A 27810-nucleotide genomic window follows, 5' to 3' on the forward strand; every position below is an offset into this window, starting at 1 on the left:
TGGGGAGAGGGGGCTGCCAATGCCATTGTGGGGCCGAAGCTGTGGAGATGTGCTACCCTGGCATAAAATGGTATTGGGGCTCCCCCAGCTGGCACCCCTGAGCACAGAGATACACCTTGGAGGGCTCAGGTGGGTGTGAGCAGTGCATGTGCCTCCACTCACAGACACCGCCACTCCACCTGGCCCCAAGAGATTCCCACCCTGAGACATGCCCCCAAGCCAACATGGTAAGACCATTCCCAGAGCCCACTTGCCCCTTCAGCCACCCCAGACACTCAGAAGCCTCCTTTCCAGGCCTGACCAAGCAGGCTCAGAGGGGTGCGGACAGCCCCGAGGCATCCTGCCCTTGGCTGATGGATGAACTACCTCTAGATCTATATGGTTCGGAATCTCATCCAGGGCCTGGGGGAAGCTGGGCCTCTGCTCAGCACAGAGGCAGGCGCAGGACTCACTTCTACCCACCCTCAGTCCTCAGGAGGGCTCCTGATGCTCCAGCCACAAAGCCACCACGAGAGGACAGCCAGCCTCAGCACAGGACCCTCCACAGGAAGCATGATGGGCTGGGAACACCTGGGCTGCAGCAGCATGCCCACCATGCCTGCAGCTCTGGGAGGCCCACGTATACTTGGGGACCCTCCAAGGGGGTATTCTTTCAGCTGGGCCACCCTAGGAAGTGGGGGCTGGCCTACAGGGTGCAGCAGATAAACAGAGGCCTTGTACAGGACTGCAGGGACATCCAGGACTACTTAGTGGATGTGGGCCACCAGTCTGGCACAGATGCAGTTAGGGCCACAAGGCCACTCTCAGAGCTTCTGATGTGGAGAGGACCCTTGATTTTCTCGGACCGCAACAGAGCCAGACCCACGTCCCCCAGGCCTGCCCTGTACTTGCCGGCTGCCTGCCCCGACTTGGTGAGCACAGAGGTGCCAGGGGCAATGCTGCCCACAGGGAGGGGGCCTGAGAGCTGTACTGGGAAGAGGCGCTTTCGGATGACACCCATGTGGTGGGTGCGAGCCGTCAGCTCCTGGCCAATGTAGCAGCCTTTGGTGAAGCTGATGCCATTCATGAAGGCCAGGTTAGACTCCAGCGGTAGGGCTACTCCTGGGGGCAGGTCATGGATCCCCTCGGGAACGCCTGTAGAGGTAGGGAGAGGCTTGGTGAGACTAAGGTGTCCTCCAGAGCTGGGGGCTCAATCAAGAGTGGCCGGGGGTACTGACCTGTAGGAGTCCCACCACCTGACCCGCCACAATCCTCTGGGTCCCTCCTAGAACCCCTTCTTGTCCCTCCCCATCCTCCAGGGCCCTACTCCAGCCCCCCGCTCTGGTCCCTGGGTGAGCACCTTGGTCTGGCCCTCAATACCACCCACTAATGAAGTCAACCCTACCCCTGACCCCGGATCTCTGCTCTCTCCCCTGGCTCCTCCCAGTGTCTGGGCTCACCACACAGTTTCCCCAGGGCTCTGTGTCACACCCCTCCGGTCCCTTCCCATCCCACCCTGTCCTTCCCCCGCCCCCATTCAGCACCACTCCTCTACCTCCGACCCTTCCCCAGGTCCAACCCCATGTCCATACCTTGCTGGTACCGGTGCCGGTGATAATCCTGGAGGTCCCCAAGACGGCCCCCGAGCACCAGGGCTGAGCCCTCATCCTGGGAGAGGAGCCGCCAGCCCATGCGAGCAGTCCGGGGATCACGGGTGAGGATAGTGGTGCACTTGGCCTTCTCCTGAAGCAGCACAGCCCTGCCGGCCTCCTCAGGGGCACAGGGCAGCACGGCCCACACCCGCAGCTCGGGGCATGGCTCCACGGTGACCTTCCGCCGGATCTTGTGCAGCACCAGGTGCCTCTGCAGCGCATCCAGCACTGAGCTGTCACACTCCAGGAGGAAAGTGGGCTGCTCGTGGGAGCCCTCAGGGAGCCTGCGGGGAGAGGAAGGGGTGCATGGGGGCGGGCACGGCACACCGTGGAAAGTGCATGGAGTCAGGCCGCGGCCGTACATGGCTGTGACTCCCAAGTGCACCTCGGACCACCTATTAAAGCTGCACAGCACACCCATGTGCTGGAGACCTCATGGCACCACCCCTCCCTGCCCAGGGAGGAAACCCCAGGAAACAGTCTGGCAGGTGGAGGAGAGGGCTTGGCCCAACAGGTGGGAAGCAGGGCCCTGGGACCACAGTGGTGTCTGGTGCGCAAGGTGAGGCGGAAAGGCACAGACAGCCACACTTAAGTCCAGGATTTGTCTCCTCCAACCCTGAGAAGCCACTGAGAAGCCAAGGGTCCTAAGGCAGGGCACACAATGGATTTCAGGAGGGATGTGGGCAGGCAGGAAGAGCTGGGAGGACAGTAGACAGCTGACGCAGGTGAGATGCGTGGTGAAGCCACACCCTACCCATGCCCACCGCCCACCTCCCCTAGGGAAGCTCCGCAACCTGATCAGGGCTCCAGAACCATCCTAACCCTCACTTCAGGCAGCCCACATCCACCGGAATGACCCCAGATCCTGTTGTCATTGACGGATGGATGATGGGGCCCTTACAGACAGATGAGCACAGAGGAGAGACCAGTGCACCATCAGACATGGTGGAGGGGCCCTAAGTGGAGACATCCAGGACCCAGAGTACATGGCTGGAGTCCTGGTTATAGATGTGGCTTGAGCAAGGACCCACAGCTGGGTGGGAGCTGAGACACAGAAGCGGGTAAGACCTTCCAGGAGCACGTATAAGACAGAAAGGTCATCAGCTGGTACCCCAGACCCCTCCTCCAGAACCCATCAGCTGTGCCCCCAACCCCCTCCCCAGGCAGGAAAGGGTTAACTGCTGCCCTGGAGCAGCCAGTCACCACCACCACCCCCCCCCCCACCGAGGAAAGAGCTACAGAGGCTTGCTTGGTGGGTTCACCTTACAGCACAAACCCTGTCATGTCCATGCATATAACTATCAGCCACGGGTCCAATAAGGACAGGGACAACCATGTGGAACACAGCAGGCTGTAGCAGCAAGTCAGGTTAGCACCTCACCTTCCAAACAGTCCTCAAAGGTCAAAAATGAGATCAGCTGAGGGGCGGAAAAAGGATCATTTACGGATGGAATTAAAATGACAGAGAAAAACAGAAGAGTTCAAAGGCGCTGCCTCAGATAACCACAAGGAAAGAAGTTCAAAGTCACTTATCATGAAACAAAGGCAAATTAAAACCATGATGAGATACCACGGCACAACTATCAGAAATAAGAACATCCAAGGCAGTGAGGATGCAGAGAAGCTGGATCATTCAGCCTTGCTGGTGGCAACGTAAATGGAACAGACATTCTGGAAAATGGTTTGCAGTCCTTTATAAAACTAAACATGCAGCTACCACACAACCCAGCCATTGTACTCCTGGGTATTTATCCCAGAAAACACCCCAGGTGTTCACATAAAACCTGTGCATGAACGTTAGAGGCAGTTTTATTCTTAACAGCCAAGAAACGAAACCAAAATATTCTTCAGTTGGTGAATGGTTAAACAAACTGTGGTCCATTCCCTCAATGGAATACTACTCAGCAGGGAAAAGGAACAGACTACTGATGAAGCCAAAGGGCATGAAGGTGAGTGAAATCCAATCTCAGAAGACTCTGTTTGTACGATATTCCTGAAATGACATGATCATAAACATGGAGAGCGAGCATCTTTATGCTCAGGGATAAGGGGATGAGAAGGGCAGTATGCCCACAGAGGGCGGAAGGGAGCTTGATGGTAATGGAGCAGCTCTGTCTTGATCGAGGTTACACAGGTCTACATGTGTGATCAAATCAGAGCTGCATGCATGAGACCATGTGGAAATCTGGGAGAACCTGAGGGTGCCCTGTGGCTGGCCCATGTCCGTCCCAATTGTGACCCTGGACTATAGGAGGCAAGATGATGCTACTGCAGGAACTGGGTGAAGGGTATATGGGACATCCCTGTTCATTTTTTTGTGGCTTACTGTAAATCTATAATTATTTCGAAATAAAAAGTTAAAAAGAAAGAAGAAAAAGGAGCTGCCTCTGGAGAAGATTGGTCCATGCCAGTGAGAAGGAAGACAGCAGTCGGTCAATTTTCATCAAAAGCCTTTTAATGTTATTAGGTTTTTTAACCATGCGCAGGTACATTTTTATTTTTTATTTATTTATTTTTTTTTTACATCTTTATTGGAGTATAATTGCTTTACAACGGTGTGTGAGTTTCTGCTTTATAACAATGTGAATCAGTTATACATATACATATGTTCCCATATCTCTTCCCTCTTGCGTCTCCCTCCCTCCCACCCTCCCTATCCCACCCCTCCAGGCGGTCACAAAGCACCGAGCTGATCTCCCTGTGCTATGCAGCTGCTTCCCACTAGCTATCTACCTTATGTTTGATAGTGTATATATGTCCATGCCTCTCTCTCGCTTTGTCACAGCTTACCCTTCCGCCTCCCCATATCCTCAAGTCCATTCTCTAGTAGGTCTGTGTCTTTATTCCTGTCTTACCCCTAGGTTCTTCATGACATTTTTTTCTTAAATTCCATATATATGTGTTAGCATACAGTATTTGTCTTTCTGACTTACTTCACTCTGTATGACAGACTCTATGTCTATCCACCTCATTACAAATAGCTCAATTTCGTTTCTTTTTATGGCTGAGTAATATTCCATTGTATATATGTGCCACATCTTCTTTATCCATTCATCCGATGATGGGCATTTAGGTTGTTTCCATCTCCGGGCTATTGTAAATAGAGCTGCAATGAACATTTTGGTACGTGACTCTTTTTGAATTATGGTTTTCTCAGGGTATATGCCCAGTAGTGGGATTGCTGGGTCATATGGTAGTTCTATTTGTATTTTTTTAAGGAACCTCCATACTGTTCTCCACAGTGGCTGTATCAATTTACATACATTTTTATTTTTTTAATCTCCGATAAAGGAAGCAGACAGAAACAGTATGAAATACTGGCAAGGGGAGGAATTGGGCATGGGTGGACAGAATGTGAGGTTGTAGGGGAGAGTAAACCTTGGAGGGAAGAGGGAGAAATGAGGGTAAAGCCATACCCAAGGAGGGAGGAGGCCCAGCATGGGGAGGGCCCTGAGAAGGGCTGGTGAAGGGACCACCAGGATGCCGGGGTAGACAGGCCCCAGGCTGATGCCCCCATCTCACTCATGGGGCTGATGTTCCACGGGGTTCAAGACAAGTTGGGTGGGGCAGGGCCAGGTTCTGGGCTCAGACACTTTCTGAGCTACCTGTGCAAATGGCCATGTGCCATTCAGCCCCTGAGGATCAACAAAGCTGCAATGCACCCCTGCTCCCCACCACTCCAAATCAGACTGTCTGCTGCCCCTGCTGCAGTTGAGTAACAGGGGACAGGTCAGAAGAAGGGGTGAAGTAGGGTGAGCCTATGCTCAGGGCAGCTTTCTTGGCTGGCATGGCCAATGTGTGGGCTGGAGCACTCTCTGTGGGGCCATCCTGGGCACTGCTGAGCGCTGAGAGCACCCCTGGGCCCAGGCCACTAGATGCAAGGAGCATCCACGCCTGAATGACAACCACAAATATCCCCAGACATCACCAAGTGCCCCTGAGTAGAGCCGTCAGATAAAACACAGGATGTCCAGTCAAATTTCAACTTCAGAAAACAGTGTAATGTCTTTAGTATATGTATTTCCCAAACACTGCACAGGTCACCTCCTAAAAAGTCACCCGTGTCTGTTTGAAATTTAGCTGGGCAACCCACAATTTTATTTGCTAAGCCTGGAAGCCCCTCCTAGCGGCACAACCGCAGCAGCAGGAAAAGGAAGGTCGAGGGGCACCTGCAGCCTCCCCAGACGGCCTGGCGGGCAGGACCTGGATATGGCATGTGGTGGCAGTGCAATCCCAGGTGTCCATCCTCACCCACCCTCCTGCCCAGGACGCAGGCTGTGTGAAAACCCAAAAAGGGAGGGTCAAGCCCACCTAACTCCTCATCCAGAACGCCCAGAGTGCCCTCCTCCAGCAGCCCAATGCCCTGCACAGTACCTGACACCCCGGTACCCACCACCCCCATAAACACAGAGACCTCACGCCTCGAGTGCAGCCCTGGACCCAGCTCTGCCCAGGGCCAGGGTCTTCACACATAAACAGATCCCCTCAGGGGCACTGCAGGTACCAGGTCATGAGGCATGGGCAGGCATGGGGCCCAAGGGGGCTAGCAGGTAAGGGACACACAGGTGCACAGAGACCAGACCCAAATGCCTGTCAAGGAGTGGCGGCACTCACCAGGGGCCTTGGACTGCTGCAGGACTGTACACGGAGGACCCTGTCAGGCTGGCATACTCCAAGTCGCCTAAGGGAACAGCCTACAGCGTGCCCATGGGGGACTGAGTATATGGAGCCCTACACGCTCCCCACAAGGCAGGAAGCGGACAATCCAGGGGCCCACAGAGCATGGCCACAGCAGGAGGGCAGAAGAGATGTGGGTTAAATGGAGGCTCAGTGGGGTTGCCATAGGAACCATGAGGTCCTGGGCAGAGATGCACTAGCCCCACTGCCCACCTTCCCTCTGCTGGGTACACACATACCAGGAACCTGCCGAGACCAGACTCAGCATGGAGCCAGCTGAGACGAGCACAAGGGGAACCAGGCATGGAGAGAAACAAGGGAGCAGTGGACCATCCGAATCCTCACCAGGCAACCCCGGTGGGATGGCCCCCAGAGACACCCCCAGAAACCCGTAGACAGAGACTTCAGTGTGTCCCACAAAAGCCAGAGCAGCCCAGGACCAGAACCTGGAGCATCTCCTCTGCAGCCAGCACTTAAGGCCTCCATCATGAAGACAGAGGCCCAGGAAACAAACACATGGTCAGAATGAGGAAAGACTTTCAAAACACAAAGCCTCGGGCTTCCCTGGTGGCGCAGTGGTTGAGAGTCCGCCTGCCGATGCAGGGGACACGGGTTCGTGCCCCGGTCCGGGAAGACCCCACATGCCGCGGAGCGGCTGTGCCCGTGAGCCATGGCCGCCAAGCCTGCGCGTCCGGAGCCTGTGCTCCGCAACGGGAGAGGCCACAACAGTGAGAGGCCCACGTATCGCAAAAAAAAACAAACAAACCACAAAGCCTCAGCTGAGAGGGTGAGGAGTCAAGCCACAGACTGGGAGAAAAGGTTTGAAAAAGTCACATCTGACAAAGGACTGTCACTCAAAATATACAAAAGCACTTACAACTCAAATAAGGAAACAACCTGATTAAAAATGGGCCAAAGACCTCAACACACACCTCCCCAAAGATAGGTGGCAAACAGTGTATGAAACGATGCTCCACGTCATATGTCATCGGGGAAAAGCAAATTAAAAAAACAACAAGCTACCATTACACACCTATTAGAATGATCAAAATCCAGAACACTGACACCACCAAATGCTGGTGAGTTTATGGAGCAACGGAAAGTCTTCATTCATTGCTGGTGGGAATGCAAAATTGTACAGCTACTTTGGAAGATATTTTGGTGGTTTCCTACAAAACTACACATATTCTTACCTTACAATCCAGCAATCACACTCCCTGGTATTTACCTAAAAGGAGATGAAAACTAACCGCCACACAGAAACCTGTACACAGATGTTTATAGCACCTTTATTCATAATTGCAACAATATGGAAGCAACTGCTGAAGTCCTTCAGTAGATGGATACATAAACTGGTACATCCAAACAATGGACTATTATTCAACACTAAAATGAGCTATCAAGCCCTGAAAAGACATGGAGGACACAAATGTATATTATTAAGTGAAAGAAGTCAATCTGAAAAGGCTGCATACTCTATGATTCCAACTACCTGACGTTCTGGAAAAAGTGAAACTATGGAGACAGTTCCAGATCCAAAAAGATCCTTTGTGAGGAGTTAGGAGGAAGGGAGGGTTGAATAGGTAGAGCACAGAGGATATTTAGGGGTAGTGGAACTACCATATATATTATAATAGTACATACACATTATTATACATTTGTCCAATTTGTCCAGCACCAGCAGTGAACCCTAATGTGAATTAAGGACTCTGAGTAATTTTGGTGTTAATGCAGGCTCGTCGATTGTAAATAACATACTACTTTGGAGGAAGAGGTTGATAACGGGGGAGACTATGCATGCGTGGGGGCAGAGAGTATATAAGAAGTCTCTGTACATTCCCCTAAATTTTGCTATGAACCTAAAATTCGTCTAAAAAGTCTACCTTTTCTTTTTTCTTTATTTTTTTGGCCACACCACATGGCTTGCAGGATCTCAGTTCCCTGACTAGAGATTGAACCCAGGCCACGTCAGTGAAAGTTTAGAATCCTAACCACTAGGCCAACAGGGAACTCCCTATAAAGTCTACTCTAAAAACAAAAAGCTTGTTGGTAGGAATGTAAATTGATACAACTGCTATGGAGAATGGTTGGAGGTTCTGTAAAAAACTAAAAATAGAACTACCGTTTGACCCAGCAATCCCACTACTGGGCATATACCCTGAGAAAACCATAATTCAAAAAGAGACATATACCACAATGTTCATTGCAGCACTACTTACAATAGCCAGGACATGGAAACAACCTAAATGTTCACTGACAGATGAACGGATAAAGAAGATGTGGCACATACATACAATGGAATATTACTCAGCCATAAAAAGAAACGAAATTGAGTTATCTGTAGTGAGGTGGATGGACCTAGAGTCTGTCATACAGAATGAAGTCAGAAACAGAAAAATACCGTATGCTAACACATATATATGGAATCAAAGAAAATGGAACTGATGAACCTAGTGGCAGGGCAGGAATAAAGACACAGACATAGAGAATGGACTTGAGAACACGGAGCGGGGAGGGGGAAGCTGGGGCGAAGTAGAGTAGCATCGACATATATACACTACCGAATGTAAAATAGTTAGCTAGAGGGAAGCAGCAGCACAGCACAGGGAGATCAGCTCGGTGCTTTGCAATGACCTAGAGGGGTGGGATAGGGAGGGTGGGAGGGAGACTCAAGAGGGAGGGGATATGGGGACATATGTATGCATATGGCTGATTCACTTTGTTGTACAACATAAACTAACACAGTATTGTGAAGCAACTGTACTCCAATAAAGATCTATTTAAAAAAGACAAAAACAACAAGCTAAAGCTTTGTCTGAGAGATGCTTCTACATCCGGACCAGGGTGCACTGAGGAAGGAACAACTCAAGGATGGGAAACTAGAAGCGTGACAGTTTAAATGAAAAATTCCAGGGAGTTCCCTGGTGGTCTAGTGGTTAGGATTCCAGGCTTTCACTGCCGTGGCCTGAGTTCGATCCCCGGTCTGGGAACTGAAGTCCCGCAAGCTGCGCAGTTGGCCAGAAAAAAAAAAGAAAAATTCCAGAGAGACGGTGCAGAGAAAACACCAGGCAGAGAGCAAGCACAAAGAAAACAGGAAGGTCCCAGGCTCCCAGGCGGGACAGCCAGTTGCCAGTGTGTCCCTCTCCCCAGAAAGCAGACCTCAGTGAGATCAGATGTAGGTAAAGGGCCAAGAGCAACCAGGAGGGGAAGGACCACATCCCATGAACTAACAGCAGGCATCAGACCAGAACAAAGGCATAGCGACGGGGTGGAAGGCCAGCAGGCTTGGCACCCCATGCCCCTGAGCAGAACTGGGAGAGCAAAATCTGGACATTGTTTACCAAGCCCCCAGGCCCAAGAGCAGCCATCTGAGGGAGTGTTCTCATATCTTCTCTCCTCTAACTGCTCAGGAGAAGAGGGGCCACTAACTCAGGCTGTCTCTTTCTGATGGAATGAAGACCCCACTCCATCCCTCGGGGCAGCACTCCCCACAAAGGACTTTGAGTTGGAATCTCAGAAGAGCACCTGGGGTCATGGGGCGTCATCACAGTGCACCCCAATTCCCTTAGCACACAGACAGCAAGTGGCACTGCGATACCCCATTCTCAGGAATTAACAAGAGAGAGAAAAACAAACTCCTCTATAGGACAAATCAGGGCATCCACAATGTGTGGCGAGAGCCACCACACACATGCTTGGTGACAAGAACTGCTGGCCCAGCAGCTAAGCAAAAACGCTTCAGACCTGAGGAAAAGTATGAAGAGAAAAAAAAAACAAAAAAAATTTTACACTGTAGAGTGACTTACGAGGATATAAAATTCATTATAACAAGAATGCAAAGGCATAAAGATGTAAAGGCAGACTGGAGACTCAAGGAAGAAAATGTGGGGACCAAAACAACATCATTACAACACTGATAGATTAACTGAAAATTACTGACACAGAGGGTTTAAGATAATCAAAGAACGCAGTTTCTAAAAGAGATTAAAGCAACTACTGGGAAGGTAATAATTACATAAAACAGATAATGACAACAAACCTTTTCTGTAAAGAACCAGACTGTAAATAATTTAGGTTTGCGGCCACACGGTCTCTACCACATTATTATATTACTAATTATACTTTTGCCATTGGAAAATGAAAGTAGCCACACAGTATACAAACAAATGGGCATGCAGCATTCCAACCAAACTTTACTTATGAAAACAGAGAGTGAGCTGGATCTGCCCAAGGGTCATACTTGACTGAGTCCTGTTCCAGAGTCATACAGCCCACCAAGTGCCCAGCAACATGACGTGAAAAAAGACCCAAAATACAACACATCGTCATAACACTTCAAGACATCAGGATGAAAAAGAGCCCCGAAGAGCGTCCAAAGAAAAAGCAGTCACACACAAAGGCTCAAAAATAAAAAGGCACCAGGCTTCTTGACAGCAATGCCAGTTATGGCTTCAATGTTTTCAGGGACAATTTTCAGCCTAGAATTTTATGCCCAGGTAAAACCATTTGAAGGAGTCAAAGGTCCACCTGAAGTATCCTACCTCTCAACAAGGCACTAAAGAACATACTCCTCCAGCAGGCAGGCACTGAGGAAGAGGCAGACAAGAACCCACAATAGAAGAGGGACACTGGAGTTTCCAGGGCAGTTTCAGGCAGAGCAACGACGTGCAACTGCATGAGAGGTTCTAGAAGAACCTCTGAGAAAGTCTGAGAAAGCTAAGCAAGTGAAAACCAAAAGCTCTATAGCTCTAAAGGCCACTGACTTGGCTTGTCCTGGTGACCATCACAGAAAGTCATGATAAAATCAGCACTGACTGATGTAAAACACCAAACGCTAATAATCACTGAATACGGAGAGATTTTGGACAGAAATGTGTGTACACTGGAGAACTCAGGAAGTAGTAGCACAAGCCAGTCGCGCAGAGACTGCTCCCTGCAGTGTGGCTCCAGGTGCCACGACCCCTTCTCCGTGCAGTGGGTCTGAGCAGGATCAGAGGCCAGGCGCAGGGACGCCCAGGCCCTCCCATTGGTGAGTGTCACTGGCCCATCCCTGGGTGCAGGCTCCAGCTCACCTATGGCTGCCCTGCCCCGGTGCCCTCCCCCAGGTGCCCATCCCCAGCCCACCCTGTGTGCAGGTCCCCAAGTTCCCTACCCTGGGCGCGCCTCCCATCCTCAGGTGTCCTCCCTTGGAGGCCCACCTCGGCCCCCCCATGCACAGGTTCCCAGGTGTCCCTTCCCCTGGATGCCCTGTCTTGCATGTCCTCTCCTGGATGTCCCTCCTGGGCCATTGGTAGCCCTCCCCTAGGTGCCCTGCCTCTGGGTGTCCTTAGTTCCGCCCCCTGTCCGCCCCTCCCCGGTGCCTACCCCTCCCCTGAGAGCTCTCCATGGAAGCCCATCCTCCAAGTCTTCTCATGCCCGCTCCTGGGTGCCCTTCCCCTGGGTGATACCCCCTCCCCTACCCCGGTCCCCCGGAGCCTGTGCCCCAACCCGCTCTCACCCGTAGAGAATGACGTCATAGAGGGTGCGTCCCTGGACGTTGAGAAAGTGGGCGTAGCCCGAACGCGCCGAAGTTGAAGCCTCGCCGGCCGCAGGACCTGGAAGCGGCAGCTCATTGGTCAGCAGACCCAGGAGAAAGGGCGCAGAGTCCGGCCCACGCACGCGCACCAGGGCGCGCTCGTCCAGTAGGAAGCAGGCCCACGCCGCGCTGCCCGCGGACTCACCACGCTGACAGCAGGAGCTGTGGCCCAGCCGACGCCTCGGAGCAGCGCGCAGCCGCCAGCTCCAGGCTCGGCCGCCGCGCCCTGGAGCTGCACCCCGGAGCAGCGCTGCGGCCGCCATCTTGGGGCGGAGTGAGGCGGCGGGAAGGGGCGGCCCGGGCGGCGGCGCGAGCGGGCGGGCGCGCGCCACAACACCTTGGAGGCGGGCGAGCGGAGCGTGCGCGGGGCGGAGGTGGGGGGGTGGAGGCGGTGCAGGCGGGCCCCAAAACAGCCCCTGACGGCGGTCAGGCGAAGCGTGCGTGGGGGCGGAGTGTGCGCGAGCATGCGCGGGCTAGTACCACAGCAATCCCTGGAGGCGGGCGAGCGGTGCTCGCGTGAGTGGCCAGGGTGAGGGTGGGCGGACCTTGCGCGGGGGCGAGGCCTCGGGCTGTCAGTCCCCCGCCCACCTATCCTGAGCTGGCTTCTGCTCCTGCAGTTGACCTCCTCCTCGAGCCTCAGAGAAGTTTCTGCTTGCTTTACAGTGGTGAGCCGCTCATAACCTAAACGTTACCATCTTAACCATTTTTAGGTGCACATTTCAGGGGCATTAAGCGCGTTCACACTCTTTTGCAGCCATCCCCATCATCTAGAACTTTCTCACCTTCCCATACGGAAACTCCATCCCCATCAAACGCAGATCCCTATCTACCTCCCCCGTCCCTGGGAACCCCCTTCCACTCTGTCTCTATGAACGTGACTCCTCTGGGAAACTCATAGAAGTGGAGTCATGCAGTATTTGTCCTTTTGTGACTGGCTTGTGTCTACCAGGTTCCACCATGATGTAGCATATGTCAACCTTTTTAAGGGCTGAATGATGTTCAATTGTATGTGTATACCATATTTGAATTATCCATTCACCCATTGGTGGACATTTGTGTTGTTTCCACCCATTGGCTGTTTTGAATAATGCTGCTATGAAGATGGGTGTACAACTTTGCTTTCAGTTCCTTTGTAAAACAGACACGCCTGTGTATCCTATACTCTCACACTACCCTTCACTTCTTATCACTAAATGTGGGGGGGGGAGGGTCCCCCACACCACACAATTCTCTGACACCAGCTAGGTGTCTTAAAATTTAACTCAATTTTTAATCCATCTACCTGATAGCATGAGATCCCATAAGACTGCCACACACACTGTCTCATACACTCACACTCTCCCCCTCCCCACTTCAGATGCAAGTCGAAGTCCAGGTTGTCACCTGTGCTTCTGACCAACCAGCTATAGATCAGAGGTTCCAACAGCCCTCTCCTTGGGATCAATTAGTTTAGTAGAGTGGCTCATAGAACTCAGAGAAACATTTTACCTACCAGATTACTGATTTGTTATAAAAGGATATAACTCAGGAACAGCCAGATGGAAGAGAGCAAAGAGCAAGGTATGTGGGAAGGGGTACGGAGCATCCATGCCCTCTGAGCACACCGCACTCTCCCCAAATCTCCATGTGTTCCCCAACCCAGAAGCTCTCCAAACCCAGTCCTTTTGGGATTTTACAGAGGCTTCATTACCTAGATGTGATTGATTAAATTATTGGCCATTGGCTGTTGATTCAACCTGCAGCCCATCACTCCTCCCCAGAGGTCAAGGGGTCGGGCTGAAAGCTCTAACCCTCTAATCACACGGTTGGTTCTGGCAACCAGCCCCCATCCTTAGGGGCTTTTCAGAAGTCACCTCATTAACATAAACTGGTTGACCAGAACTCCCTAGGGTTTTCCAGGCCCTTGGTCCCCTCCCAGTCGGCTTCCTGGTTGTGAGCAGCCAGGCCTGGAATGCAGTTCCACTGGCCTTTCATGGAAAAGGTCTTCCTCTGTTGGGCCTGTGTTCCTAGGGTGACCCAGCACCTCCCTGTCAGCCCTGTGAGGTCAGGGAGGAAACCATTCGAGGACAACATGGGGGGGGGGGTTGCATTCCTCAAGCCTCACATCAGCCCATCCCTTGGCCAGCAGAAAACCTGCTTCCCACCAGCACAGCCTGTGGGAAGGGCCAGCAGGCTGACCCAGGGCCACCCGGAACCTTACCTGACATTCCCAGTCCAGTGCCAAGCCCAGCCCACTTGGTCCAGCAGGGCCACTGCTGCCACCTGGGGCTGTTTAAATGCAAATTAACTCAAATGAAGTCAAATGAAACTTTTAGCTCCTTACTGAATGGGGCACACTGAAATGTCCAGAGCCACAGTCAGCTGGTGGCTGCCTCTGTGAACAGAGCAGGCAGCACTTCCCAGCATTCTAGAGTCTGCCAACCAGCACTGCTTCAGGCTCCCTCCTCCAGGAAGGCTTCCCAGATCTCTGCACCAGCCTGGCCAGCCTGACAGCAGGGACCCCTGCATGTGGGCATGGCCTGGCTACTGCTCCTTCTCAGGTCCTCTCACTGCAGCTTCTCATGCCTGCAGGTCTAGGTGGAGGGAACTGTGGACTGGTCTCAGGATGCTCCCAAGGAACCCCACTCATTGGCCTGGGTCCAGCTGGGGGCATAGGTTGCTGCTGGATCCCATGTGCATCTCCTCCCTCTGAGGCCATGGGCCCTGGAGCTGTCGGGAGGGGTGGGGATCTGAGAGCTGGAAAATCAGCAGACATGGGGGTCCCAGACCCTGTTTCCCAGCTGCTGCCAGGCCAGGGGTTGTTTCCTGTTATTCTCTCCTCATGGCCTCCTCCCTTCCCAAAGTCAGAAGAAGGAAGCTGCCCCCATTCTGGGCACCCCCCTCCCTGAAGCCCTCCACGATCTCCCTGAGCAGCCGGCGAGTTGGCTCCAGCCATGGAAACAGATGAGAATGAGACAAGGCCGTTCTGTCTGATCCTGCTCCAGCCGCTCCCCTGGCCTGGCCCTGCCCCTATACAGACCTGGGTGGGCCCCACACAGCCCGAGGACCCCACCAGACAGTGCAGCAGGGGTGGGGAGGCCTGGGCTCAACCCACCAGCCTGCTCCAGAGCACAGAAGATGGGGGGCGAGGGTCGATGGCTTTGCACCCCAGTTCAGCTCTCCAGCCTCATGGCCATACAGGCACTGAGAGGATTTTTTTTTTAAGTAGTTAGGTGAGCATTAAGTGCCAAGTTTAGTGGTTGGGTTCCACCTCTGAGAGTTAACAGACTTGGGCATACTAGATACTATGTCATAGGTAGGAGATGGACACCCTGTTAGGGTATCGGGGCTCAGGCCTGAGATCATGGTTATGGTGGTTCAAAACATCAAGAAATTGGTGTTAGAGGTAGGAACGTGTATGACACAGAGGTTGGCTCCCCTAGCCTGGGGTGGCCAGTGACATCAGTTGGGAGGACATGACAGTAAATCCTAAGTCACCCCCATTGAAAGCTCACAAAACATACAGGACCCCAGTGGTTCATACAGGCCCCTAAGTTCCTGAAACAAGAGGCTTATGCATTAGGATCCCCTTCTGTAGTGACTGAGCTTTTAGTTAGGCATCTGCCTTCTAATATGGGTTGCATTGCATCCCCCCAAATTCACATTATGGAGCCCTAATGCCCAGGACCTCAGAACGGGGCTGTATTTGGAGATGGAGTCTTTAAAGAGGTGATTAAGGTCAAGTGAGGTCACTGGGGTGGGCCCTAATCCAATAAGACTGGTTTCCTTATAAGAAGAGGAGATGAGGACACAGACTCACACAAAGGGAGACCATGTGAGGACACAGGGAGAAGACAGCTGTCTACACACCAAGGAGAGTGGCCTCAGGTGCTGACACCTTGGTCTCGGACTTCCAGTTTCCAGTACTATGAGAAATAGATGTCTGTTGTTTGAGCCCCCCGTCTATGGTATTTGTTACACAGGCTGAGCTGACTGAGGTACCTCCCAGAATAGAGCCTCCATTTGCAGTTTTCCTCACAGCTGGGATGCCCTTTTAACAACGTCTGGCTGATGGGATGTTGATTAGTTGGGGTTCTCCAGAGAAAGAGAACCAACTCGACAGAGATTTATTATAAGGAATTGGCTCACTCAACTATGGGGGCTGAGGAGTCCCAAGGTCTGCCATCTACAAGCTAGAGACTCAGGAGAGTTCTAGCCTGAGTCTGAATCTGAAGACAGGAGACCAGTGTGCTTGCTCAAACCGTCAGGCGGGAGTTCTCTCTTACTCCACCTTTTTGTTCTACTCAAGCCTTCACCTGATTGGCCAAGGCCCACCCGCACTGGGGAGGGCCATCTGTTTTACTCAGTGTGCAGATTCAGTGTGAATCTCATCCGGAATCCCCCTCATAGACACACTTAGAATCATGCTTGTTCTGGGCATCCCAGGGCCCAGTTAAGCTGACCCATAAATGTAATCATCACTGGCAGTCTGGAGGGAGAATCCCTTCTTTGGGAACCTCAGTCTTTGTTCTTAAGCCATCACCTGATTGGATGAGGGCAACCCACATTAGGGAGGGTGGTCTGCTTTATCAAGTCCACAGATCGTCAATGCTAATCTCATCTAAAAGAACACCTTCACCGCAACATCTAGATGGGTGTTGGACCAACCCACAGAGATTCACAGCTTGACCCACATCTGACTTCCATGTCACAGACACGCAGCAAATAGATTTCCCCAGGAGCCCCTGGGCAGTGTCCTGTTCGCATTGACCCAGCTGCCTCAAATTGTATCTAAACCAATTAGGAGTGGGGGGACTGAGATGATAGAAACTGGACAGGCTAAACAGTATGGGGCGAATTATGGACCGATATCAGAACTGTGGTAGAAGAAGGGAGCAGTGGCTGCAGAGGCCCCGAGATCACGTGCCCCTGTGTGTGCGGGCGGGAGGGGTGCTGAAGGGCTTCACACGTGGCTAGGGGGGCCAGCGGACCAAGGCCAACAGAGACTATTCCACATGTCCTTAAAATGTGACACTGGCCCATTGAGAGGGATCCTGCAGGCCTGTGACTGCTATGATGTGAAGTGATATGACTTTAGGGCTGGTGATAAGAGTCAGTTGGCCTTTGCTGGGTCCTCTTGGGCCGCCATGCTGCAAGGAGGTCCAAACCACATCGAGGGACCCCAGCATGGACCCCCCGCTCGGTGAGTGAGGAAATCGTTGAGCCAGCCCTGGCCCCACCAGACACTCCCAGGCTGAAACTACACCAGGAGCCCAACCCGAGTTATAGAGGGTGAGATCCTGATGTTACTCCACAGAGAGGATGGGGGAAGGCTTCCCTGGACACTGTCACAGTGAAATCCAGAATGTTCTTCCCCAAACACAAAACCGCCCAGGGTCTCCCTGTCTGCTGGCTTAAGGCTTCTTTTCAGGCAGATGCTGAGGGCCCATGCCCCACCTTCCACCCCTTGTGGGACCCTGTCACCATCAAGTGTGCCTCATGGCCTTGAGATGTGGGAGCACTGACCATCAGGATCGAGGCCAACCTCTGGGCGCTGCTCGGAGTGGACACCTGCCTTCTTCACCAGCCCTCTCCAGCCACTAGGGTGGTTCTGAACCCTAAAGCCTCCCACTATTCCCCACCTGGAATGCCCACTTAACTCCCTGAGGTCCTGATGTCCTCCAGGCCCTCCACTGGCTGCAGGAGGCTGCTCTCAGGGACACGGTGGGCAGGGAGGCTACGGAGGGGCCACGGCAAGGGTGTCAGCCAACAATAGTGCCTTGCAGATATCCTTCACCAGCTCTGCCGCTCACTGCACCCAGTCACACTGATGGGAGCCAGGCATGGCTGGACAGACAGCGTGTTCCCCACCACAGAAACCCCGTATTCCTCATGACGACACTGCCAGCAGCACAGCCCCAAATGCAGGGATGCCAGTCCCATGGGCTTTCCTCTCTTGGAGAGGCGAGTGGTGAGTCCCTGCTCTGGGTCTGGATTGGCTTTCCCTTTGAGGCTCTGCTTCCAGCATTGACATCTGGGACTTCATGGGGGTGGGGCTTACCTGGGGGTGGGGTCACCTGGAGCCCGGGATCAGCCAGTCAGACCCCACAAAGGAAAGGGACTCAGCCTGCATTTGGCATCTGACCAGAGGCAGGCTGGGTTGGGGTTCACCCAGGCTTGGGGCTTGGCCCCGGGACCCCAGAGAGGATTTGCAATCTGGGAGAAGCTCTCAGGGCCTGCCTTGGGCCTGAGGGAGGCTGGTAGACAGCAGCATCACTGAAGTCTAGACCAAGGTGGCTCCTTGACGGCAGCAGCTGTTTCCCCAACTGTGCTCACCTTTGCTCCCCACCAAAAGCTACCACTGCAGGCTTTGGCCAGCATCTGGATAATGCCGGGGCCTGAGACAGGACTGCCTCTCTGTCCTTTGAGCTACCACCTTGGGCTCTAAACGTGCAGGCCCGGCTGTTCTTTGTTCTCATTCAGCCATATCCCTCCCCTCTGGGCAGAGCCTGTTGCCTGGCACAGAGAGGCACCAGAGTGTCTCCAAGGAGCTGCAGGGGCTCAACCTGGGCCTTGCTCCCCAGATGGTCCCTGCAAAGTGGTTTCCTCTCCCAGCCATCCTAGAGCTGAGCCATGTGTCCCCAGAGGCCAGTGGTGGACACGTACACACACGCATATATGTGTACTCACACATATGTGCACACACCACACTCCCACATACATACACTAGCACACACACACATTTATGCGGACATTCATACACATACACATGTGGTTGTAAACAAAAGTTAGTTTTATTTCACTCCCTTTGGAGGCTGTGTCTGAATCGGACAGGGGGCTGGAGGGAAGAGGCTGTGGTGGGAGCCTCAGAGCGCCTTCCCCTAGCATGGGCAAAGCCATAGCCCCTCACCACCATCCTGTTGGTCTGAGTGGTAACGGGGACCGATGTCTTTTCAGAACTTGAAGTATGTCCCAGAGGAAGGGGCCACGCCAGGCCAGCACAGGAGCTGGAGAGGGCATGGTCCCATCCACCCTGGGGCCCATGCAGGGCCTGAGCCCCAGATCTGCCTGGGCAGGGAACAGGAAGCAGGGTGCAGGTCCACCTGGCACTCGAGGCAGCTCATGCTTGGGGCCTAGTGGGGGTGAGGCAGGAGGTGGTACAGACCAGGGCTGGGCGCAGGGGCCTCTGCCCACTGTGGTCTCTGTTTTCCCTTCTGTACAAGGAAGACCTGGCGTTGCTTCCATCTCTGCAAGAACCAGAACCTGGGCTAGAAGAGTGTGGGTGCTAGGAAAAGAGCCCCATTTGCTGGGCAGGGAGTACTGTGGACAAGCACAGTACTCCCCAAGACCCAGGCCAAGCATCCCTGGGCAGTCGCACATGGGCTACTGCCGGGAAAGCGGGGCAGGAGCGGGTGGAGCTCTCTCCTGGAGGGCAGCCTTGTCCTGAGGTGGCCAGCTGGGTGGCTCTGGGAGGGTGGAAATGCCCCAGCCACAGTCCCACCGACCCATCAGGGCTTATGGACCAGAGCTGGGGACCATTCGTGATTCCCAGGCCTACCTTCCCCACCCTATCCTGGATGAAGATGGGGCTCAGGCAGGGAGGGGCAGTGATGCAGAGCAGGCTGGTGCCTTCCGCCCCCTCTCGAGGGGGAGAGCAGCCACCTGAGGGGGAGGAGGAGGGTAGGTTGTGCTCTGCCCCTTAGGCGGTGTCCAGACCCTAGACTTCCTCCAGAGCCCTCCACCTCGGCCCTGGTGCGGAGGGAGGAGGAACAGCAGCCAATGCAGGCCTCAGATCCACACGGTGGTCTTACCCTCCCTGCTGCTGCTCGCACTGCCCTTCTCAGAGCCCATCCTGGGTTTGGCCCCTGGCCGGCCCTGGCCGCCGGCAGTGCCCCCCGACGTGGCACTGCCCGACCCGGAGGCAGGGGCGCCGGCCCTCGGGGGCCCCCGGGCGGTTGCTGGAAGGCCAGGGCCTGGTGGGCTGTCGAGGTCCCCAAGTGACCGCCGGTCCTGCAGCGCCTGCAGCGCCAGGTTGGCCAGGTCCTGATCGTGGGTGCGTGCGCGCTCAGCCGCGCGCACCACCAGGCTGTAGTCTGGCGGGCAGGCCAGGCCCGAAGGCGCGGCGGGGAGACCACAGGGCTGCTGGCGAGGCATGGGGCCAGGGGTGGGGGGCAGGGGGCGGTGGCTGCGCACAGCGTCTTGCGCGCTGCCCAGGCCCAGGTGCGCCATCTCACAGAGGTTGAGCACCAGGCAGAGGCAGCTGACCACGTACATGACCAGCAGGAAGACCGTCTTCTCAGTGGGTCTCGACACGAAGCAGTCGACCACGTGCGGGCAGGGCTGGCGGCTGCACGCGAAGAAGGGCCGCACCTCGAAACCATACAGCAGGTACTGGCCCACCAGGAAGGCCACCTCGAAGGCGGCCCGCGCCACCAGCTGGGCAACGTACACGCGCATTAGCCCCTCGCGCTGGATGCGCCGCCGCCCGTCATGCTGACCTGCCGGGCCTGGGACCCCGGTCGCCTTTGGGTCCCCTCCTGCGCCCTTGGCGGCACCCACGTCCTCAGCCTCATCATCTTCGCCCAGGCCCTCGGCCGCACCCGGATCCTCGTCCTCTTCACCCAGGCCCAGCATGGGCTCCTCTTCGCCCAGGTCTGTTGGCTCGGGCCAGCCCGGGTGGGGCGGTGGGGGCAGGGGTGCACGGGGCGCGAGGCGGCCTTGTCGGCGGCGTGAGGCGCGGCGGCGCTCGTCCTGTGAGGCGCGGGCCAGGCGGTGCACAGCATAGCCCAGGTACATTACGGAGGGCGTGGAGATGACCACAATCTGGAAAACCCAGAAGCGCACGTGGGACAAGGGTGCAAAGGCGTCGTAGCAGACGTTGTCGCAGCCCGGCTGCCGCGTGTTGCACGTGAACTTGGTCTGCTCGTCGGAGTAGATGGACTCACCGCCCACCGCCGTGAGCACGATGCGGAAGACCACGAGCACCGTGAGCCATACCTTGCCCACGAACGTGGAGTGGTTGTGGATCTCTTCCAGCAGCCGCGTCAGGAAGCTCCAGCTCATGTTGGTCATAGGGGCGGGGGATGGGACCTGCAGGCCATGAGCAGGAGCTCAACCTGGGGCGAGGGTAATGGGGGCAAGGGCTGGTGGGTTGGGAGGGTGTACAGTGGCACCCGGAGCCCCTCCAGGAGCGCCGCCCTCACCTAGGGTCCTGACCCTGCCCTAGGAGGGATCAGCAAGAGGCCGGGGCCTCTGCAGCCAGAGGATAGACCCTACAAGGACAGACAAGGGGTCTCCTTCTCTGGCTGAGCACATACCCTTGCTCCCCCCAAAACCCGACTCTAGGTCCCTGTGGCCTGGAGCAGGGCCAGCCCTCCTGCCCTCCCCCAGCTCTCTAGGAAAGCCCAGTGCCGTGCAAGCTCTGTCCCTTACCCAGCCTCTGGGGACCTCACCCCAGGCCCTGAGAGCCACAGGGAGTCCACTGGGTGAGCTGCCTTCGTAAGGTCAACCAGAAAACGGACCAGCCTCGCTCAGAGTCTGGGCCTCACCTCAGATGCCTGCTCCCACCTTGCAGCACCCAGGTTGCTGGATTCCTATTGCCAGCATGCCAGGGGCCCACCAAGGGCTGGGCCTGCAGCCTGCCTGGCCCCCCAGCTCCTCAGCCACTCCATTCCCCATCAGCCCACAGTTCTCCAGGCCCCTAGACCCAGTGGCCCTCAGCCCCCAGCCTCCTAGTCTAGCCTTCTCATCACCCCCTAATCCCATCCATCCCCAGACCCAACGGCTCTGTCAGCCTCCAGCCCCTGTAGCCCCCAGCCCCATCAGTTCCAGACGCCCCAACAGTGGGCCCACCTTCCTCCACATCCTGGACAGGGGCTCTGGTCCCCATCTCCACAAAGGACCACTGCCGTGCTGTTTGCGCCCCCCCCATCCCCGCCACTGGTCCAGCTGTACCAGGGGCTGAGGCCTACCCTCCAGGCTGCTCCTCCCTCTTGTTCCAGCACTCCCATGTCCTCTGCACATCCTGGCTGGGGGGTGAGGGGGTGAGCCCAGGTGTCTGTTCAGGGTGGCACCATGTGCAGCGAGGCCCACAGACACCGTAAGGCACACACACAACCACACTCGGGCACCTGTGACACTCGGAGACAGCCATGTGGCCACTTACCACGTCCCAGACCAGTGCTCCTTCTAGATCAGCTACCCCTGAGTGAGCCTGTACCTAGAAGGGGCTCAGTGGGCAGGACCAGACACCCCTGTACCCCTGCACCTCTAGGGAGGGGGCTGCAGCCTCCTAATGCCCACCCTCCCTCCTCCACACCAGTACCTGCTCCTGGGTAGTTTGGAGGCAGAAGACCCTTGAGTATCTGATGCTTTTGGCCCCCTCCTTCTGGAACAGGCCTGGGAGGCAGTGTGGGCAGGTGTGGAATGGAACAACAGGGGCATTCAGGGCTCCGGGCCCTCTTTATGGAGCTGGGGCCTCTCCCGGGGCAGGGGGTGGGGGCAGGAAGAGGGGGCAGCCGGGGTTCCTGGGGAAGTGACCCTATTTCCTCACATCTGTGTGCAGCGCCCCCTCATAGCCACACACATGCAAACACTCACAAGCGCACATGCAAATACGTTCACTCAGACACACATGTGCATACATATATATACACACACTCACATGTGCAATGCACTCATGCACAGGCACACACATTTACAGGTACACAGACTGGCACATGCCCAGCCCTTCAGGGCCATCTTTGATATACCTCTGCCTCAAGGAGGAATGAGCATGAGGGTCTTGATGTCCTCAGTGGGCTGTGTTTCCTCAGCTCTAACTTCAGCTCTCCTTCAGGACCTGTCCCCAACCCTGACCTCAACAGTCCCACACCCCAGGAGGCTGAGGCCTATAGTCCCACCACGCAGGAACCCAGAAAAGGGATGGCAGAGCATCCCCCACTTCTCTCCCCTCCAAGATGGAGCCCAGTGGAGAAATGGGAGGGAGGGTGGGGGTGCCAGGGCAGTCCTGACCCCTTCTGTGTGGTATTTAACAACTGGCCCTCGGTGGAAAAGCCTTGGTGTAGTGTTTGCTGACTCCCGTGGTGTAAATGCGCCCACCAGGCCCATGAAAAGCTCGAGGAGACACTCACGGGGGCGGGGAGTGGGGGGTGAGGGCAGGGTTCTTGAGACCAGCTCTAGCATGGCACTGGGTGGACCCTGCCCTGGGGTGTGAAGGATGGCACTTTGCCCTGGGGGGCTGACCTGGGTGCACTCAGAGCCCCCCCAGAGATAAGTCGTGTGGAGGAAAGAGGGTGCAGGCCCTGCAGGCTGTCAGCAGAAGGGGACAGCCTGAGCAGCAGGAAGGGTGAGCAAACCTCCTCTCTTCCTTCCCCCTGTGCCAGTGGGGGAGCTCAGGCACCCTCTGGGTGTGGAGCAGAGGCTCTGGCTCTTCAGACCCAAGGGCCCATGCCTGCGTGCTGTGTACATGTGTGTGCAGGGCCTGTGTCACACACGCAGTCACGGCGGGGTCATTCCACGGTCAGGGGGCTGATGCTGACCAGCTATGGCCTGGAGGAGCCCAGGCCCTCAGTGCCATGCGCAGGGGTCCCCCAAATCCAGACTTCTGGTGCCAGCTGCTGGATCGGCACACGGATGCCAGCAGGCACAGCAAACCCCAGAAGACCAGACCCAAAAACTTCCCTCCAAAGCGTCTTCCTCTCAGATGGGCTTATCCTGGACGGCTCTCCGCTCAGCACCCCCTCCGCTTCATCAGCAAAAACCCTGAACCAGACTCTGCCGGGTCCTGCCGCTCCCTGGGCCTGCCTCGCTTCTGCCAAGCACCTTAGGAAGCCCATCGACCTGTGCTCCTGAGACTCCCCCCGACTTTGCAGTAAAATGCCAAGCGCACCTGGTCCCAACGCACCAGCACCCGCATTCTGCTCCCACACAGGCGGAAACCACCCCTGCTGGGGCTTCTGCTACGCCGCAGTCCCAGGAGCGTCCACTCCCCGCCCACACTCCCGCTCCACCCCACTCCACGCTGAGCCCTGCCCCCTGGTCCTGTCTCTCCACCCAATTGCCTCTGAGGCCAGCCCACCACCCTGCTATTATAGATCGGTTTATAGATTGTTGCCCAAGGTAGGAAATGTATGAGACCCCACTGATACAAATGATACAATAACTAAATGGGGGAGAAGGGAATTCTGAATAATTCATGTAGTCACTGTGACCTCAAGGAGGGTGCTCTTCCAGAGAGCACAGCAAGGAGGGAGGGAGGAGTACAACCTGACAGACATCACCTCAGGCAGGTGGCCGAGGTCCCCACCTGCAGGGAGGAGCCAAGTTGAGAGCACAGACCTTGCTGCCCTGGAGGCTTCTTCCCAAACCCTCACCCCAGGCGATCATGAGATACATTGACACAAGTTCCAGCAGGGGCTTTTACAAACTACCTGACCTTCAAAATGCCAAGGGCATCAGTAACTAGTGAAGTCTGAGGGAGTCACCCCCAAGAGGGACCAAAGAGACACGAGGACAGTCACCCCTCCCCCGGGGACCTTGGGACAGCAAAAGGACACATGGAAAAGTGAGGAATCTTTGGCTAATGGCAATGTATCAATATTGGTGCACCAGTTGTGACAAGCACATCACTGCGAACTGGGTTTGGGGGCAAATGAGAACTCTCCCTGGTCTCTTTGTAGCTTCTCTGTAAATCACACGTGTTGTAAAATTAAAAACCTTATTTAAAATGGTTTCCTACTCCATCACTTCAAGTTCCCTCTCCCTGTCTTGTCCCATCTGGAATGTATTTCTCTATGTCTGGAGGCTTCAAGCACAGAGCTGGGAGTTTTGCTTGTGACCTGTCCTGGGGCTGTGGGGTGCAAGAAGGACCCCAACACAGAGATGGGGCAGTGGGAGGCAAAGGCCAGGCCCATGGCTGCCCAGTGCTGATGGCAGGCAGCCAGTGGGAGCTTGGCTCTGGGCTGGGTCAGCAGGAGAGGAGGGTGTGTGAGGGGGTGCTGGCCCCTCAGGGAACAAGGCCCTGGCATTTGCTGGGGCCTTTGTTCAGAGGGAATCTCATCCAAAGCTACTTGTTAGAGCAAGTGTGGATGGGGGCCACTCAAGTGGGATCCAGGACGAGGTTTGGGGAGAAGGGGCCCAGGTGCACCTGGGTGTCAAGGTCTGGGAGGGGGCAGGCCTGGGAGTGTTCACTAAAGGGTGTGGGGTCGGGGGAGGGAGGGGTGACTGGGCAGGGTGCAGGGCACACATGGGAGATCCCCATGAAGGGGGCTGAGGTCATCTTCACCAAGAGTTGCCCGAGGAGGCACCCTATTGGGAGGAGAGTGATAGGCAGGCACCATGGGCTCCAGTGGGCATCAGGATGACTTGTGCTGGGGTGAGCTGGGCCCTGCACACCTGGTTCTGGCACCAATGGAGTGGCTCCTGAAGGGGTGGGCAGCTGGGCTCTCCCCGCTTCAAGCCCCTTTCACCCCTGGGTCTGAACAAAGGTCCTGGGCTGGTGCGGGGGGGGGGGGGGGGGGGGTGTGGTCAGAGGCTGAGAACCAGAGATGCCCAGTGCCTCCTCCTGTAGTAGTGAGGTCAGGGCCTGCCCAGCCATTTCCTTTCCATCCCTGGCCCAGCTTCCTCCCATGTGCCCCCTCTCATGGTGGGTGGACTTCCTCTGGCTGAGGTGGGGCTGCCTGGCTGCCCCACCCCCACCCCCCCAGAGTGGAGTGCTCAGCTAAGAGGACTGGTGGAACCCTTCCCTGGGAATCTGGGCATCTCAGATAACCTCTTTCCCTTCCTGAGGACTCAGATTCCTGCACGTACCTGGCACTGGGTGGTCCCTCCTCTACATATGAGTACCTACAAGTAGCCCAAGGCGGACTCAGCCCTGGGAGACTTGAGGCCTTAGATCAGGGACCAGGGGCTGCTCCTGCAATCCACCCACCTCCCAAGCTAATGTCTCCCTCCTGCTGCTTGCCTACCCACCCACTGAAGTGCCCTGTGGGGGAGAGTTCTTACTCAGCTGCAGCACTTGCCTTGCTCAGTCCCCAGTGCTGTATGCCTGAAGAAATCTGATTTCTCTCCACCTCCACTAGTCCCCAGGCCTCCCAATGGTGGCCTCCCTCACAGCCTGGCCTTAGGATGCCCACGAGGTCTCCCCCTTGTCAGTCTGGTAGTGGTTCTGTGGGTTGTCTTCCATGTCCCTCCCTCCCTGTGCCACTGTCCCGGATGCCCCAGTTGTGTCCTGCCTGAACCCCCTGGCCACTGAGAGGTGTGCACCCGCCCCCAACCCAGGTGCCCAAAACCCAGACCCCAGGCCTGGGGACCCTCTGCCACATCCATCCACCCCCAGCAACTCCAGTGCACACCACAGCCTCCCACAGTGTAGACACCAGCTAGTGACCAGGTTCCCTTCCCAGTCCCCTACCCCCATCGCCCCTCCTGCAGGCACCCCAAGGTGGGGACACAGGCCCCACTGGGTTGGGTCCCAGGGAGCCTGGGGCTCTCAGCACAAAACCCATATCCTCAGAGGTCCTCAGGAACTTCCTGACCTGCTCCTGCCCACCTCAGAGCTGACCATGTCTGGACTCCCTCCCTCTAACAACTGCATACCCACACACTTATACACGCATTTGCACGCCCACACACTTCATCCTCACGCTCAGGCACACACATGCACTGCTTTCTGCCTTGTACTGCTCCAATGGCCTTCCTCTGGGAAGCTCCCTCCACAGCCAGAAGAGTGAGGTGTCCCTACTGCATGCTCAGTGCCCCCAATCACACAAACGCTCAGCAAATGCCAGTGGGATGATTCAATGTCTGAGGCAATGGAGCCCTGCCTGGAAGCTCTGGGGAGGGTTGGTGTAAACCTGAGGTGGGAGGGCCCTCCTTCCTCCCAGGGCCTCTGGAGGTGCAGGTGGCTGGGCTGGTAACCACGTCCCATGGTGACCTTAGGACATGGCACTCTGGGTCTGTGGAGGAACGAGGGGGCCCCCTCTCTGCTCTGCTCCAGCCTGGAACCTGGGAAGTGAGGGGCCTCCTGCAGGAGTGGAGGGTGTGGTGGGGACAGGCCTAGGGAGTGAGTCATGGTGGTACAGCCCGTACCGCCCCTGCAGTCAGGCCAGGAACTGCTGCTACAGGGTGGCCTGGGCCGTAGAACCCTGGGCTTTGGCAGCGGGAGGTGTCAGGAGGAGCAAGGGTGTGAGGCTGAACCAGGACCCCTGCCCAAGCTCGGTGCCCCCTCAAGGACCTCCCCAGGCATTGCTGGCCAAGGGCAGGACACTGTGCCCCTCGGACTCCATGGGGTGCCCACATTTTCAACCCCTCCTTCAACCCTCCACCCTGATGCGGCCCAAAACGCCACGTTAAAGCCACTGCAGGCTCTGCCCCCTCAGTGTGTGGCAGTGCCACTCTCTCTGCCCTGCATACCCCCTTCCTGCCCTGAACACCTGTTGTGTCCACCTGCTCCTCCAACAGCCGAGCATACCACAGGACCAGCTGCCGCCCGTCAGCCGTGCTGCCCCTTGTCGGGACCCCAGCCCAGTCCACTCCCCATTCACGTCCAGCCACCCTGCACGCAATCCGCATCCAGACAACTCACATCTGTGGCGCACTGGGTGCTGCTCCTGGAGAACAGGAGTCTGTTCTGCTCTGCTAACCTCCAGGACCCAGATCTGAGGACGCAAGACCTAGCAGGCGGCCACAAGGGTTTAGGAGGTGCCCGTGGCCACATAAAGGCTAAACCAGGAGCAGTGTGGACAGCAGGCAGGTGTACCAACTACAGCTTGTCTGCCCATGTGGAAGAGTTGGGGCTCCCCAACCTCCCCCCAGGGCTGAATAGCCCAAGGCATCAGCCTCTGGATACACTGCAGCTGCCTAGCTGGCAGGGGCTGGCCAGTCCCACATGGCCTGAGGGGTCCCAGCTGCTCGGAGGCCCACCCCCTTCCCCCCTTGCTCATCAGC

At 55.9% G+C, this 27810-nt stretch overlaps 2 protein-coding genes across 2 annotated transcripts; both read right to left on the reverse strand.

Moving 5' to 3' along the window:
• Positions 1 to 530: 530 nt before the first annotated feature.
• On the reverse strand, positions 531 to 12146 carry IBA57 (iron-sulfur cluster assembly factor IBA57; the record flags this gene model as incomplete). Its single annotated transcript, XM_082836697.1, has 3 exons — positions 531 to 1134; positions 1572 to 1915; positions 11806 to 12146. The coding sequence occupies 3 exons, from the start codon at positions 12144 to 12146 to the stop codon at positions 743 to 745; spliced, it is 1077 nt and encodes a 358-aa protein (XP_082692823.1). The 3' UTR covers positions 531 to 742.
• Positions 12147 to 19650: 7504 nt separating this feature from the next.
• Positions 19651 to 27580, reverse strand: GJC2 (gap junction protein gamma 2; the record flags this gene model as incomplete). The annotated part of the gene is made up of 2 exons (XM_082836673.1): positions 19651 to 20952; positions 27449 to 27580. The coding sequence occupies 2 exons, from the start codon at positions 27578 to 27580 to the stop codon at positions 19651 to 19653; spliced, it is 1434 nt and encodes a 477-aa protein (XP_082692799.1).
• Positions 27581 to 27810: the final 230 nt, after the last annotated feature.

The sequence above is a fragment of the Leucopleurus acutus genome (assembly GCF_964270905.1).
Source record: "Leucopleurus acutus genome assembly, chromosome: 3".
NCBI classification, from domain to species: domain Eukaryota; kingdom Metazoa; phylum Chordata; class Mammalia; order Artiodactyla; family Delphinidae; genus Leucopleurus; species Leucopleurus acutus.